Below are 15,323 nucleotides of genomic sequence, written 5' to 3'. Positions count from 1 at the left end.
ATTATGCTATTATTATTTTGTAATTATTTAATCGTACAAATAGTGTTAAATGTATTTAAACAAAATTTATCTATTTATGTAAATAAGTCATAAACATTGAATGATCTGAAATTGCTTATTGTCGACATCAATATCTTTCTAGTTCGGTATTACTGCTCTCAATGTTCGAAGTTAATTTCAGATCATACGTTTAATATGATATATGTCTTTCAGTGAATTTTAATTTTTATCATTAATATTGTTCATAAATGGCTATTAATAACTCTATTAAGTAGTAATGAGGAAAAATTCGAAATTGGGAATCATACAAATTTTGCAGTCAAATTTCAATTGTACCTATAAAACGATTTGTTGACGCTTCTTAATCTAAACGCACGAAATTATAAATATGTCAGACAGTATGGAACGAGATAAAGCTGAAATGTTGACACCTAAAGAAAGGGAAGAAGAAGAAATGAAACAGGAACTTTTAGGTACCTAATTGTTTACAGAATATTATATTCCTTACTTTTTCACGAAATTTATCAGATTTTATTAATTATATTTTTTATTTGATTTGTAATAACACAATAACATTCAGTTTTATGGCTTTTTATTCAAGTTTCTAAGGATAATTCAATGAAAATAATTTACAGATATGAAAATGTATGAGACCTGGTATACTTACAGGGATATGAAACAAATCTTAGGATTCATCAATGAATCTAAAGATATGGCAAATATGGCTAATGATGAAAAAAATGCACAAAAGGTTAGTTTACTGATAACTAATGAAGAGTTTGTTTAATTGACAGTAATATCGTTTATTGTTAGTATAATAAGTGATTTATATGCAATTGTATACATACATTAATGTGTATACAATCTTATAATTTTCAGGAATTATTACAGACTTCTAATGATTGTACTGCAGAAGGGATGCTCAAGTCAAATTTAGCACAACAATTGGAAATACAAGAGCACAATGACACCTCTCAGTCAATGCATTCATATAGACCTAACCATACATCACCAATACGTGAAAGAATATCAACTCATAGCTGTAATAGTCCTGACATTGCACCTGCTATTGCTGATTCAAGAAACTCTGCATATAGAGGACAAAATTTGGACAATGAAGATATGTTTGTTAAATTACAAGACAATTCAAATATGAGAGATAGTTATTCTCATACTATGAGTAAATACATTTCATTAAAATCAAATAATTCTTTACAAGATTCTGATATTATAAATAGTACAGAGACAAAGATGGACACACATTCTGAATGTAATCAGAAATTGGATCGATGGCAAATTAATCCACTTGATTCATGTGTTAGTGAAAATGATGTGCCTTTGCAAATGCCAAATCGGCCTGTAGTTGAAGATCGCATGCCATTTAGATTATGCAAAGAAGCACAAACACCTGAGATGCTTGAAAAATTACTGCCTGCATTAAACATTCATTTGAAACAAACAGCGGAATTGTGGCATAGTTGGCACCGTACTACTGATACTAAGTTTCAGTGGGGGTCACCCATTCAGGTGGGTACCTCCATACAATCCATTTCTTACAGATCCTATCATTAATGGATATCAGAAAATGTTTTCTTTTACACATAAGTTTAATTTTTCTTAATATAAAATTGTGCCATGGAAAACTAATATTAAAGTTAGCCATATGCACATATACTTATCACACTTGTGTTTAGAATTTTAATATTTCTTTTAAATATTCACATTTTTAATATATATTTTCGTTGATTTTCCTCAATAAAAAATGTGTAACATCCTATTGTAACATTTCTTTAATATAAATAGTATTTCATGTTGTCTTTTATTATTAGTGAGTACAACAGTTGTGATAAAATTTGACTAATATATTATAGATAATACTGGCAAAGTTTACATATTTTTTATTTATATTTATAATAATAAGATAATTTGAAAAAACTAACATTGATGCTTTGTATAAAAATAATTGAGGTTCATGATTGATGTTTCTTATAAAAGTTGTAAAGTTAGCATTTATACAAACACATGTATACATAAGTGTATATAAAAAAAGCAGTGATTCAAACTGTAAGCTACAAACAATTTTTGAATAAATCATATTTCTTTAAAAAAAAAAAAAAATAGTTTCATTGATATAATTCTAATCCTTCTTTCAACATTTCTATAGGTGGGACTTGCTAAAGATAATTCGGATAAAAAGTCATTGACAAATATTAAGACTGAACAAAATCAAATGGAAGGTACAAACAAATATAACAATGAACGACCTAATAAACGTAAATCAACTTTGAATCTTTCTCCTACTGATATAAGACATTTTAATTGTGATGAAGATGAAAAAGCATTTAAAAAAAAGAAAACTCAATTTCATGAAGATACGAACAAAATATTACATTCCCCTAAACAAGTGTCTACTGTTAAATACAGTGAAACAGATCGAAATTCAGACTATGATAATATAAGCACACTCCTTGACAATAGTGAGACTGAAAGTGTTAAAATGGAACACAAGAAAAAATTCAAAGAACGTTCTTCATCTGAATTAATTTCCTTACATTCAAACAAAATTACACCTCCATATGTTAGAAAGAATATTAATAAAAAGAAAGATCACGTTTCTAATCCACCCCCACAAAGTCCATTAGCACATAGTAGCAATGAGAAACACAATACTATAAATTTAATATCCAAAGACAATAGTAATATTCTCACTGATAAAGAAATCCTTCTAGAATTAAAGAAAGATAGCGTCAATGATAAGGTTAAAACGTCTGAGAAAACCAAAATTAAACCGTTACCATTGAAAGGTCTTTCACATAGAATAAAAAATGAATGTATAATTTTAGAAAGAATTCAGCGTGAGAAACGAAAAAAAATTGAAATTGAAAAGGAAGAAGCTCAAAAAAAAGAAAATGAAGAAAGAAAGAAAAAAGAAGAGTTTTATAAAAAACAAATAGAAGAGAAACAAATAGAGGAGAAGCAAAGAGTAGAGAAAGAAAAGTATAGAGAAGAGCAGAGCAAAAGGTGGAAAACTGTAGTAGATATGAAATCTCAAAAAAAAATTAATAAAGAAGATAATGAAAAATTACAGAGTTTGAATAGACAAAATGAAAATATGATTTCAGAAATCATAGTACAAAGCAGATCGTTTCAGGTAATAAACTTTTACACATTTTTCTGGCAATGTATCCAGGAAGAACTTTATATATTTTATATCTGAATTCTCTTTTTTAGGAGAATAGTACATTTGTAAGTAGAGATATGGAAATTCCTGAGAATAATTTTACAAATAAGGTAAATTGTCCTATCTGTAATAAATCTTTTCCAAGTGATAAAATAGAAACACATGCTGCTGGATGTGAACAATATGTGTCAGACAGTGAATATGAAAATGAGTATGAAAATGATGTACATGTTTTTGAAAATAAAGTATCACCATTAAACACTGACAGTGATGAAATTTTTGAATGTCACATTTGTTCGAAGTATAAAACGACTAATGGAATACATTACGAAGATCACGTTAATACATGCCTGCAAAGAAAACATCAACATGAATCTTTAACTGGTAATTAATTTTTTATTTTTTCACAATTTTTCAAAATATATATTTTAATTAAATTAAACAAAAGTGGTACTGTATATAAATAAACAATAACGTATACTTTCAGAATATTCAACTAATGAAGTTGATAACATCCTTAAATCACCTGTTCGTTGTTACCAACCAATTAGTGAACAAACTGATTCACATATAGATTATAGAAAACAATTTCCCTCAAACAGTAAGACACAAGTATATTCCAGTAGAAAAAGGAAACACTAACAAGTACTATTTCTGTCTTTAAGATGACAGATGTTGTATATATGTATTTAAATGTTGATAAAACAAATAATATTCTATTGTTGCTTCAATGATACTGTTATATCATTCAAATACATTAACAGAAGAAATGAAAACATAATACAAGATATAAAATTTAAATGTTTTTTAAGAATTGTAAAATATAATTCCTTTTACATTTCTTATGACATTCCATGTCTCATAAATATTCATACATGTGTGCGTATTATTTTACTACAAACGTATGTATTAAAAAATTAGTATATATTTCTTCGTGTGTAGTTAATTAATTTATGATACGCACATTAAATTTTAATGATTTACGGGATTGAAAATCCTTGTTGAGGAGTATATAACCTAAGTTTGAAAAGAAAAAAGCAGTATACTAATTAATTGAGTTCGATTCTTGTAAGCATTTATACTGAATAGTAAAATGTATTTTTATACGAGTAGTGTTTTTGTTTGTGAATAAAATATTATATTTATATGTTTTGTTTCATTTACCCTAAATTAATTACAAATATTGCATTATGAAATGCAAACTATAGAAATTAAATATCTGAATATTATTCCCGTTACAATTACGTTCATATAAACAAAATATATTTATCTCATTACTTTATCTCATTTGATGATGTGATAAACATATGAACGATAAACTTAAGTAATAAACAAGTAAACGTGATACGAAATTTAGTATAATCTAGGTTTTCAGACATATAACATTTGTAAAAGTAACTATTAAATAATCAAATAATATTACATAGTGTCAAACAATTAGATTATATGAAAACAAGCATTATGAAGAAAGTTTTTCAACTTATATCTAGTATATCTTTAATTAATAATGTTATATCCATAACCTTAGATGGTCTATGGGCAGGTAAAAATATATTATATTAACCCTGCTGTTCTGTTTGGGTCTATTTGACCCTAAACAAATTTCATTCACGCATAAATCCTTCATTTATGAGAGAGCAACGTAATCGGTCTATGACTTTGTTTTACGTTATCTAATAACCTTTCCGTGAGTAAAATTTTTAAACATTTTAATTATCTTTTCTTACTTTTTGGAGTTTGTACTAATGTACTGTTCGGGTCATTATGACCCGCGATACAAATATAACTGATGTTTATGTTTGGAATAATAAAAATGCTTCGGTGCAAGGCAATATAAAGTTTAATTACAATGTTTTTAGCCGGAAATACAGGATTATGTTGTACAAATATACAATGGTTACTTTATTTTATTCTGTTTTGGTTTCTTTCCTCACTTTGTTTCGTTGTGTTTTTCCGCTCGTATTTGATCTTATTTTGTTTTTTGTTATTATTCGAAAGTTATGTAGCAGTTACGTCTTATAGTACGGACTGTGCACAAGCGTTCATTGTAATTACATTTGTTTATTATTTTTATACCTGCCAGCATAAGATATTAAACACCGGGTCATATTGACCCGAACAGTAAAAGCGTATACTAGGTACGAACAGAACAGCAGGATTAAATATGCAAATACAATTTCTTTTATATAATAAGAATTGCATCATTACATAATATTGTATAAATTTCTGACACAGGTAACATTACAAGTAACAAACACAAATATGGTAAGATTTTTAATAAATAATATTGTAATGTAACAATTATAACATTTTTTACTAACAAATTTTTTAGGAATCACATTTCCTGCAACTGTACCAGGTGGAATTTATACAGATTTGAGCAAAGCAAATATAATACCAGACAATTTTATTAAAAATAATGATATAACCAACCGATGGGTTGGTAATCAATCAGTTGTTTACAGTAAAATGTTTTATGGTAATTGTTTTATATTTTCTAACATAAGAATATTATGCTTACAGAATTTTTTGAAAAAGCGTTTAAAATATTTATTTTATAGCAAATAATAATCTATTAAATGCTCCTAAAGTGGTATTAATTTTCCATGGTGTGGATACATTTTCTACAATCTTTTTAAACCAGCAGAAACTTGGGGAAACATCAAATATGTTCTTAAGATATACATTTGATGTTACAAAATATTTAGAAGTAAGCAATTTCCTTTTATAGAAATATTTTTAATAGTTATTTATTAACATTTTTTTTCAGATAGGAGTGAATTTATTAGAAGTCTTCATTTCTTCTCCAGTAAAAATAGCTGAAACCTTTTATAATGAACAAGCATTAAAATATACTATTCCTCCAATATGCCTTCCAAATACTTACAATGGAGAGTGTCATGTAAATCATATAAGAAAAATGCAAGCCAGTTTTGCTTGGGATTGGGGTCCAGCTTTTCCATCAATGGGTATTTGGTGTGTTCAAATTTTTTATATATTTACATTATTTATTACTGCTTGAATGGTATTCATTAATTGAATGGTATTTTAGGAAAAGTGTAGAAATAATTCCTGTAAATGAAATATATATCATGGATATTACAACAGATGTTTATAAAGAAGAAAATTTTTGGAATATCATAATCACAGTATTTCTTGAAGTTTCCTTACTAAAAAATAATCAGTCTACAATTTGCCAAATTTTGGCTATTCTTAATATTAATGAAAAATCAAATATTTATAATTCTAGTAGTATTAATTTAAATATAAATAATGAACATATAAAAAATACTATACATCTCAAAGTACCTGCAGTAAGTTCAAAATATTCGAACATTTGTAAATATTTGATTGGTATATAATCTTAATAACACAATCTATTTTTATATAGGATCTTGTACATGAGTGGTGGCCAAATGGTTATGGCAACCAAACGCTTTATTCATTAACTGTAACTGCAAATACTTCTATTAATGTCAAGCAGAAGACAGTACGTATTGGTTTCAGAACAGTAGAACTTGTACAAAAGCCTCTCAAAAAAGGATTAAGCTTTTATTTCCGAATAAATGGCATTCCAATATTTGCAAAGGGTAGTAACTTCATTCCAGCTAGTATTTTTCCTGAATTGAGTGCTAAAATGGAGACAATTAAACATTTATTAACATCCGTAAAAGAGGCAAACATGAATATGCTTAGAGTATGGGGAGGAGGTCTTTATGAATCTGAATTATTTTATAATATAGCTGATGAATATGGAATTATGATTTGGCAAGACTTTATGTTTGCATGTGGAATGTATCCTACTACAGATGAATTTCTTAAATTAGTTAAAAAAGAGGTAATACAAAATGTACAGAAATTAAAAAATCATCCCAGCATTGTTCTTTGGGCAGGAAATAATGAAAATGAAGCAGCTTTATTTGGAAATTGGTATGGAACTGGAGCTAGTAAAATATATAAAACTGATTACATTAAGCTTTATGTAGACATAATCAAAAAGGAAGTAGAACAATTAGATTCTACACGACCTTTTGTAGTCTCTAGTCCTAGCAACGGATTACATACAGAACAGTATAATTATATTGGACAAGATCCATATTCACAGTTATATGGAGATGGTAAAACATAATTATTTTATTCTCTTATAAAAATAGTGTTTACATATGAATTCAAGTTCAATAAAATAATATTTCAGTTCACTATTACAATTATCACAATAATGGATGGGACATGCATCAATATCCTCGAGCAAGATTTTCATCAGAATATGGATTTCAATCACTACCATCAATTTATAGTATATTGCCTGTTGCAAAAACAACTGCTGATTTGGACATATACAGTAATTTCATGAAACATCGTCAACATTTGCCGTTAGGAATGCTATATTTGACGAAACTTATTTCCAAAAATTTTAAAATACCCGAAACTCATAATAGCGTACAAAATTTTGAAAATGACATATATTTAAGTCAAGTTAATCAGGCAGTTTCGGTAAAGGTACAAACAGAATTTTATCGACAATCAATGTCAGAATTAAATGAAGTAGGAGAGGGAATGACAATGGGTGCTTTATATTGGCAATTAAATGATGTTTGGCAAGCTCCATCTTGGTCTTCTATAGGTAATTAATGATTATTGTGGACGATGGAAAATGCTTCATTATTATGCTGTTGAATTTTTTGCACCTATTATAGTTACATACTATGTTAAAGAAATGGATCTTTCAATTTATATTGTTTCTGATAAGTTATATCCAATAACAAATGTTACTTTGGAAGTCAATCTATATACATTGAATAGTATGAAACCTGTACAATCACACAATCATTACAATATAACTGTTGTAAGTATATAATAAGAATGTGTAACATTTTATATACATAAAAACAAAAAGGTTTTAATGTTATAAATTTGCAATCAATATTTTTTAACAGGGAGCAAATGCAGTAACTAAAATTTATGATGATTTACTTAAGACTTCATGGATTTTAAATTCTACAACACATAGTGAATGCCAGTTTGATAATGATGCTAAACAGGAATGTATTACAGCACTTACCTTAAAAGACAAAACTGGAATTTCAATAGCACCAAGAAATTACATATACCCAAGCAATGGTTTCAAAAACATTTCATTACCAATTGCAAACATTTCTGTAAGTCTATAATTGAATCTGCAAAACAATGTTATATGTATTTTTTGAATACGAAATATTTCATTTTAGGTACAAATAAACGACTATCATTTACCTGGAAAAAATTTTAATAATCCAGATATTGAACTTGAACTAACAACGGACAATGTAGCGCTATTTGTATGGCTAGAAGCTGGAAATATTTGTGGCCATTTCTCAGAAAATGGTTTCCATATGTTTGAAAACAAAAAAAGAGTTGTGTTTCTTCCATGTAAAGCAATTACATCAAAAGCATTGAGAAAAAATTTAAAAATTACTACACTTTCTGACATTTATAATACCAATAGATAAAATGTAATGTATATTGTAACTAAGAAATAATTGCTTATTAAATTTATCTTTTTAATATTAAATTTCATGTTGTATGAGGAAAATACATTTCACGATGTAAATAAATTTCAAATCCAATCAGAATGACAAGTATAATCAAAATTATACTAATTACTAAATACATCAAATTTGACATTTTGTGTCGTTAACTTATAAATTTATTTCTAAATCTCGATAAATTTTTACTATATTTATTGGTTACTATTTATTTAATTACAGATTTTTTTAAAACAAAATTTAACATGAATAATACTGAAGTTAGTACATTATATAGTATATTGTAAAAAATATGAAACAAATACAATGTTTATAAACAATATAACTAAATATGTACATAAATATGTATGTATGTATTTATATATATACACACACATATTTGTTCTGTTTAAATTAATAAATAATATCAAAGGTTAACAATCCTAAAATGAAAATATAATGGAAAAATATGATTTTTCTTTTCTTTTTCTATTAAATCCCTCTTATTTGTATCTAATCACAAAAACTGCAGAAGACCAGCTTATTGAATTGATACAATAATATACTTATAACATTAGTAAGCGTAAGCTGAGATTTCTTAGTATATATTAAATTTCTAAATCACGTTGTTAGCAAGACACATTTGTGTAAAAAGTTGATCAAAAAATAATAAAGTATATAAGCAATTATTATATAAGTATATTTGTAACTCTCGAACTAAAATTTAAATAATATTAAAGTTAACTTTTTCGAAGACTAGATAAAACTATTATATTTTTTGTTTTTTTCATTTTTTCGTCATATAGAAAAAAGTTGTTCTTCCAATGCCCTATATGAGTATTGAATATTCTCTAAAACAATTTAAGTTTAATGCTGTTTTTGCATTATGAGCTTCGTTTAAGGCATTTGCAAAATGTTAGCATTTAGCGTTATCTATATCTCGAAAAATAATTTAGTTTAAAATTTAGTAACTTCCCTGTTACAAAGCTTTTTAAATTCTTTGTTCTACTAATTAATGATGAATATCATTAAATATTTCTTCTATGTCAATGTTTAATTTCTGAATACGTGGGTATAATTTCTTCCGATGGCGAATGCAGGTAACGACGACTTAAATTAATTGCTACCATTATACAGCATAGTAACAAAGGACCAAAAATTGCACCTTCTACACCTAAACAAAATATTCCACCTGCTATGGAGAGACCTGTAAGATATGGATGTCCACCGCTAAAATGAAAAGAAAATTTATTAGTTACGTTAAAAATAAAAGAAGAAAGTATATTTTTAGTTGAATATAAAAAATTGTAATACCCTTTAATTTCTTTGTAAAATTCAGTTACAACAATATTGCAAGGAAGAAAATGAAACATGAAAAACAAAATAGCAATCATTGGTCCTCGAGTGAACCACAGTTCTAGAGTAGCTGGGATGCAAGCACAATATGCATCCAAAACTGGTACAGCTCCAAGTATTGTTGCAAAAGTTGATGGTAAATAAACTATTTTTACTTGAAACAAATTGTGTATAAACCATGTCCACATGCCAAAGAAAGAAGCAAGTTTAAATGTTGCAGCAAATACTCCAATTACCGCTTCTTGCAAAGCCACAGCAAATCTGAAAAGGAATAAGATTATACATCTTTTGTTTTTGTTAAAGATCATGTTATTGCAAATTTTTATGGTTCAACGTACACATAGCCCTCAACACGGAGTATGCTTGTAAATACAAAAAATTAACTTTATAAAGGAAGTACATAGATAAAATACATCGATATAAATTAAAAAATTTACCTATGGCAACTAATAGGACTAAACACTGTAGTTAATTCAACGGGTTTATAGGTTTTCTCGCTAGAACTAAGGAGATAAAAGAGCGTTGTAAAAAACACCACCTAAAATAGTTCTGTAAGAATTGTTAATATTACAGACATATTTCCTTTAACTATACTCCAAATGGAATCCAATACTGACATGAAAGTTCCTATATTTTCTTTTATAAAGTTTTGTATGCTGGTCATGTTAAACAATTCTATATAAGACAAGAAATATAAAACATACAAGAAATATAAAACATATAGAGAAAATTAATATTACTGTATTTAAATTCATTAAATTTAAATATAAAATCTTACGTAAAGGTGTTTTCCCAAAACTTTCTTTGAAGCTATCCCATACTGAAAAAGCTGCTGTAACATCTACAGTAGGTCCTATTAAATCTGGACTCTCATTAGACATCATCCATGCTTGATAAAGTCTATCCCAAAGTTCTAAAACTTTTTTTTCCATTTGATCGGCTTTTGCAGGATCTAAATCTTTTACTATACCTTTTATCTACATCACACATTGTACGTTATTACCGAAGTACATATAGCAATTAAAATAATATACATATATCTTACTCCATCAGAAATCGCACTTCGTCCATATGTGTAAGCATTATCTAATACGCTATTAACTGAATTTTCCCACTGATCTGGTAGCCAATCAATGTCTGGATTACTCATTAAAGATGAATTAAGTATTTCTCCAGTAATTTGTATAAGATGTATTCCTTCTGTATAAACCTATAGAAATGACAATAATTTATAATTATTTGCAAAATATTTAAAACATTATCTATAATAAATTCATTGTACCTGTATTGTTATAAAAATAGAGGTGCAAATAGTAAACACAAGTAATCCAAGAACCACAGCAATTGTTACCACAGAATCAACTGAAGCTTTCAAAACTTTTGTTAATTTTTCATCAATTATGATTCCAACTTTATATAAACCCCTAACATTAGTTGGTAAAAGAGCTTGATGTCTTTCTATGCACCATGCCTTTATACCATGCATAACAATATTGCATTGCCTTCCAATTATCTTCCATAATCCAAAGTAATTACCAAGTTGCTTAATAATGTAGAAAGCTATAGGAATAATCAATATGTATATCATCCATCTATGTTTCCAAAAAAGCATACCAATGCAAGCATATAGTGCACCATACATGTATTTGTCAGTATCAACTTTGTCATTTTCTATGTCTATAGACATCCTTAATTCTGTTTTTAATCTTCTTAAGAGATAACGATCACGTAGTGACATACCACTTGAAACATTAGATAGAGGTCGCAATTTGTGGCTCATTGTAACTGTATTACCTGCATCTAATGACATTGATTTTTTGGATAATTTCATACTTGAACCAGTATCTGCCATTACTGAAGCAGAAGTAGTTTTTGCTTTTTGCTCTTCATTGCTTATCTTGGTATCTATGATTTCTTCATTAATATTTTCTATAGGAGTTTTACTTTTCAATGGAGACAGTGAGTCCTGTTGTATATTTATAATTAAATTATTTGTTAATGCAAAGCATATTGCTTCCATAAATGTTAAAGTTTTGCCTTCTAATTCTTGGTTTTCCATAATAATTGCCACTTCATAAATGAATCCTATCAAGTACAATATTTGTAATGTTATAAATACAATAATTTGATAGGCACCCAACATGTTGGAAACATATAAACTAATCATAAACCAAATTACAAATGAAGAATAACAGAAGTGAAATGAATTGTATGGTGTCCAATAAATGTATAATACAGACAAATATCCAATCAATATAACAGCAATCTGCAAAAATAACATTAGTATTAATATTATATATTTTATACAACATTCTATGAGCTTTTAAAAATTACCGTATAAGTGTTACATGTTGTGATAAAGAATCCAAAGATAATATTAAAAATTAGGCATATTTTCCATATAAGGGAACTCAATATACTAGGTGTATAATTGTATGCACCTAGGCCTAATGTTGTCAGTAAAAATACACCGACAATATATTTAATATGTTTCCATAAAAATGATCCTAAAGTGTTAGATACCTTGTCTACTATTTGTACAGGTAGCACAATTAAATTTATGATTAAAGGCGAATGCGATGCTTCTGTTTTCTCAAACCATGACTTGACAATGGTTGTTAATGAATATTTGAAAGGGAATAAAACAGAACCGCATAATAGAGCCCAAATTAAGGGTTTCACAAACGGACTTAATATAATATATAATCCGTACACAGCTGCAGAAATTAGGCACAAAAGAAAGAGTGCCACAGCATTATAAATGCCTTGTTTTAAGGCTTTTTCATGACCCGTACTGAAGCCTGACAGCATGTTAAAAAGGTTATCCATTGGCCATCGTGTACTATCCATTATACATACGTAATCAATTTTCTTCGGGAGCGCTTATTATTTAAGTTTGAATTTTCTTATTATTTAACATTTTCTTAAGAGAAATGAGAAATATTTTAACACTTGATTGGAAATGATAAGGATTGAAAAATTTAATGTGACAAGTAACACATACTGTATAGTACTATGCAGTATCCCATATCTGCATATACTATGGTTTCTTTGGGGAAAAGAGGTCGAATTGTAATGTAAAATCGTACTTAAAAATTTTTTTTTCTTTTTAAACTAAAGTTTAAAAAAATTATATTTCATAATTTAATAAAATTCATAATGAAAATGTAAAACGTTATTTTTATAATTCAATGCGTAATTTTTTACCCATAAATAAAACAAAATTTTAAAGGTAATGAATGTTTTGAAATGTAAAGTTTAAAATGAAAAGATTTTATTTATCATTGATCAAAAACTATACACCTTAAGTATATAAATGAATACATAAACGTAAACACATGCTGAAGATACAAATTTGGCGAATTAGTATCGATATTTTCGGAAGGTTAATAAAATGACAAAAGTATTGTGAGACGCGTCAAATATTTTTTATACAGTCTTAACCACCTCCGAATTTAATTAGTAGAAAGCACAAGCGTCCTATCGCGTGTACTTCTTTTTTATTTATAAATATGAAGATGATCGAAACGCGCTTTATGAGACAAAGGCATTCCGTTGCTTTCCATAATTAAAAGTAAATGTAAATGCTTTTCGCACGTGTGGTCTTACACGATCTTACATTCTTACATTCTTTATTCTTTTTTTCTTTTTTTTTTATACTTATTTTCGACTTTTTGGTTACTATATTTACGATTTCACTGAACTCAATATATCACCACCAACACGTAAAAGTTAAAAATACTTGATTTGGTGAAAAATTCATTATAATGTATGTGCGTGTACAGTACGCTTGTTATACTCATGTTTGTTGCAAACCAGCAAATAGATCTACCACCACTAATCACAGTATTTTCATCACAAATACGTACGTCGAATGTTAGAAATACAATTTGGGACATTACGCGATATTAATCATGCGGACACGAGTACTCACTTGGTTTTTTGTAAAACTACTAAACATATTTTGCTTTTTTTTTTTGTTTTAACATTCGCTAAAGAATAATATTAGCACGTTGAGAAAACGAATATTCTAATGGATAATGTTAACGTGTTTAAAAATAATGGCTACGTGAAAAAACTTAATCACCACACATTAATTTTTTCTTCTTTTTCCTTTTATCATTAATACTTGTTGAATTCATATTGGAAAAATTAATCAATAATGATAATGTAACCATTGGTACTTGCTTCCAAAATCTGTAATTTATCTCAAAATGCACTCAAAAGCCATGGATTGATTCTATCATCAATTTTCTGTTATATTTAATTCCTTTAATCCAATCCTTTTGAACGTATGTTTCATACGTAGATAAAATCGTACGAAGTACTTTTCGAGATGTGGTCATTAATTAATTAAGTAATATTAAGGTGACAAAGAAACAGGTATATCGCACAAGAACACCATATAATCTTACTATTAACACTCATTGCTTTCATTTTTCAATCATTCGTTAATTCGCTATTGCATCATATTATCGAAATTGAAAATACGCGTGATGATTCTTGAACTTCAATATGGACGAGTTATACTTTAGTGCCATCGCCTGATAATAAGCTCAATTATGACGAAAACATGCCTCTGGTTATTACACGTATATGTATGTGCACATACTCACGTATCAAGCGTATATAATAAATTATAATTTTGTATTTAAACGACATACTAGGCTACAGAGCTGGATAAAATAGTATTTCACATCAAAATATTTCAAGAAATATACTTTGTTAAATAATTGTAATGTAATATTTTTAACATTGATTAAAGTTCCTTATTCCGATTAAGCAAAATACATTTCTTGAAACATGCATGGTTTACTGCTAGAAATACTATTTTACTGAACAGCTAGGCTGACTCAAAAAATTCTAGCCCGCTTTTACTATTCCCAATAAAGTATTATTAAAGGATTACAAATTAAACCTTGATTATATGAAGTTTCTCTTGAACATGGATACTTGAAAATATTCGACAAATGGCGGTAAAGTAATTTGTTTACAAAATGAGTTAGTAAAAAACAATAAATATATATATTCTCCCTTTTTTTTAATAACGCACGGTTATCATGTAGTATTAATAAATATAATAAAGCAGTGCACGTAAATCAAGCGTATACGTAACAATTTATACGGATATGTTTCCAGATTTATTTGTGAAATATTGAGAGAAAATTATATTCGAATAATCCTTCTGATGAATTTTTATGAGACTTTTAAAAATTTGACAATTGTTCATTTGTGATGTGAGATATTTGTATTTGTCACTGTTATACAAAACACTATGGTAT

General features: G+C 27.5%; 2 protein-coding genes across 2 annotated transcripts; one reads left to right on the top strand and one right to left on the bottom strand.

Annotated features, from left to right (window-relative positions):
- The first annotated feature begins 226 nt into the window (after positions 1-226).
- LOC108577365 (beta-mannosidase) lies at positions 227-8,670 on the top strand. The gene is given in 15 exon segments (XM_017940504.1): positions 227-473; positions 636-751; positions 880-1,527; positions 2,165-3,151; positions 3,232-3,565; positions 5,417-5,446; positions 5,514-5,660; positions 5,743-5,891; positions 5,952-6,157; positions 6,234-6,495; positions 6,573-7,299; positions 7,377-7,813; positions 7,815-8,027; positions 8,119-8,340; positions 8,410-8,670. Coding segments are annotated over 15 exon segments (4,824 nt in total). The 5' UTR covers positions 227-388.
- Positions 8,671-9,709: 1,039 nt separating this feature from the next.
- LOC108577403 (transmembrane protein 245) lies at positions 9,710-12,955 on the bottom strand. Its single transcript, XM_017940548.1, is given in 8 exon segments — positions 9,710-9,915; positions 10,000-10,302; positions 10,380-10,403; positions 10,479-10,716; positions 10,820-11,018; positions 11,087-11,251; positions 11,324-12,307; positions 12,376-12,955. Coding segments are annotated over 8 exon segments (2,613 nt in total). The 5' UTR covers positions 12,892-12,955; the 3' UTR covers positions 9,710-9,731.
- Positions 12,956-15,323: the final 2,368 nt, after the last annotated feature.

The sequence above is a fragment of the Habropoda laboriosa genome, unplaced genomic scaffold (assembly GCF_001263275.1).
Source record: "Habropoda laboriosa isolate 0110345459 unplaced genomic scaffold, ASM126327v1 scaffold648, whole genome shotgun sequence".
Lineage (NCBI taxonomy): Eukaryota > Metazoa > Arthropoda > Insecta > Hymenoptera > Apidae > Habropoda > Habropoda laboriosa.
This window is presented reverse-complemented; position numbering and strand designations above follow the sequence as displayed.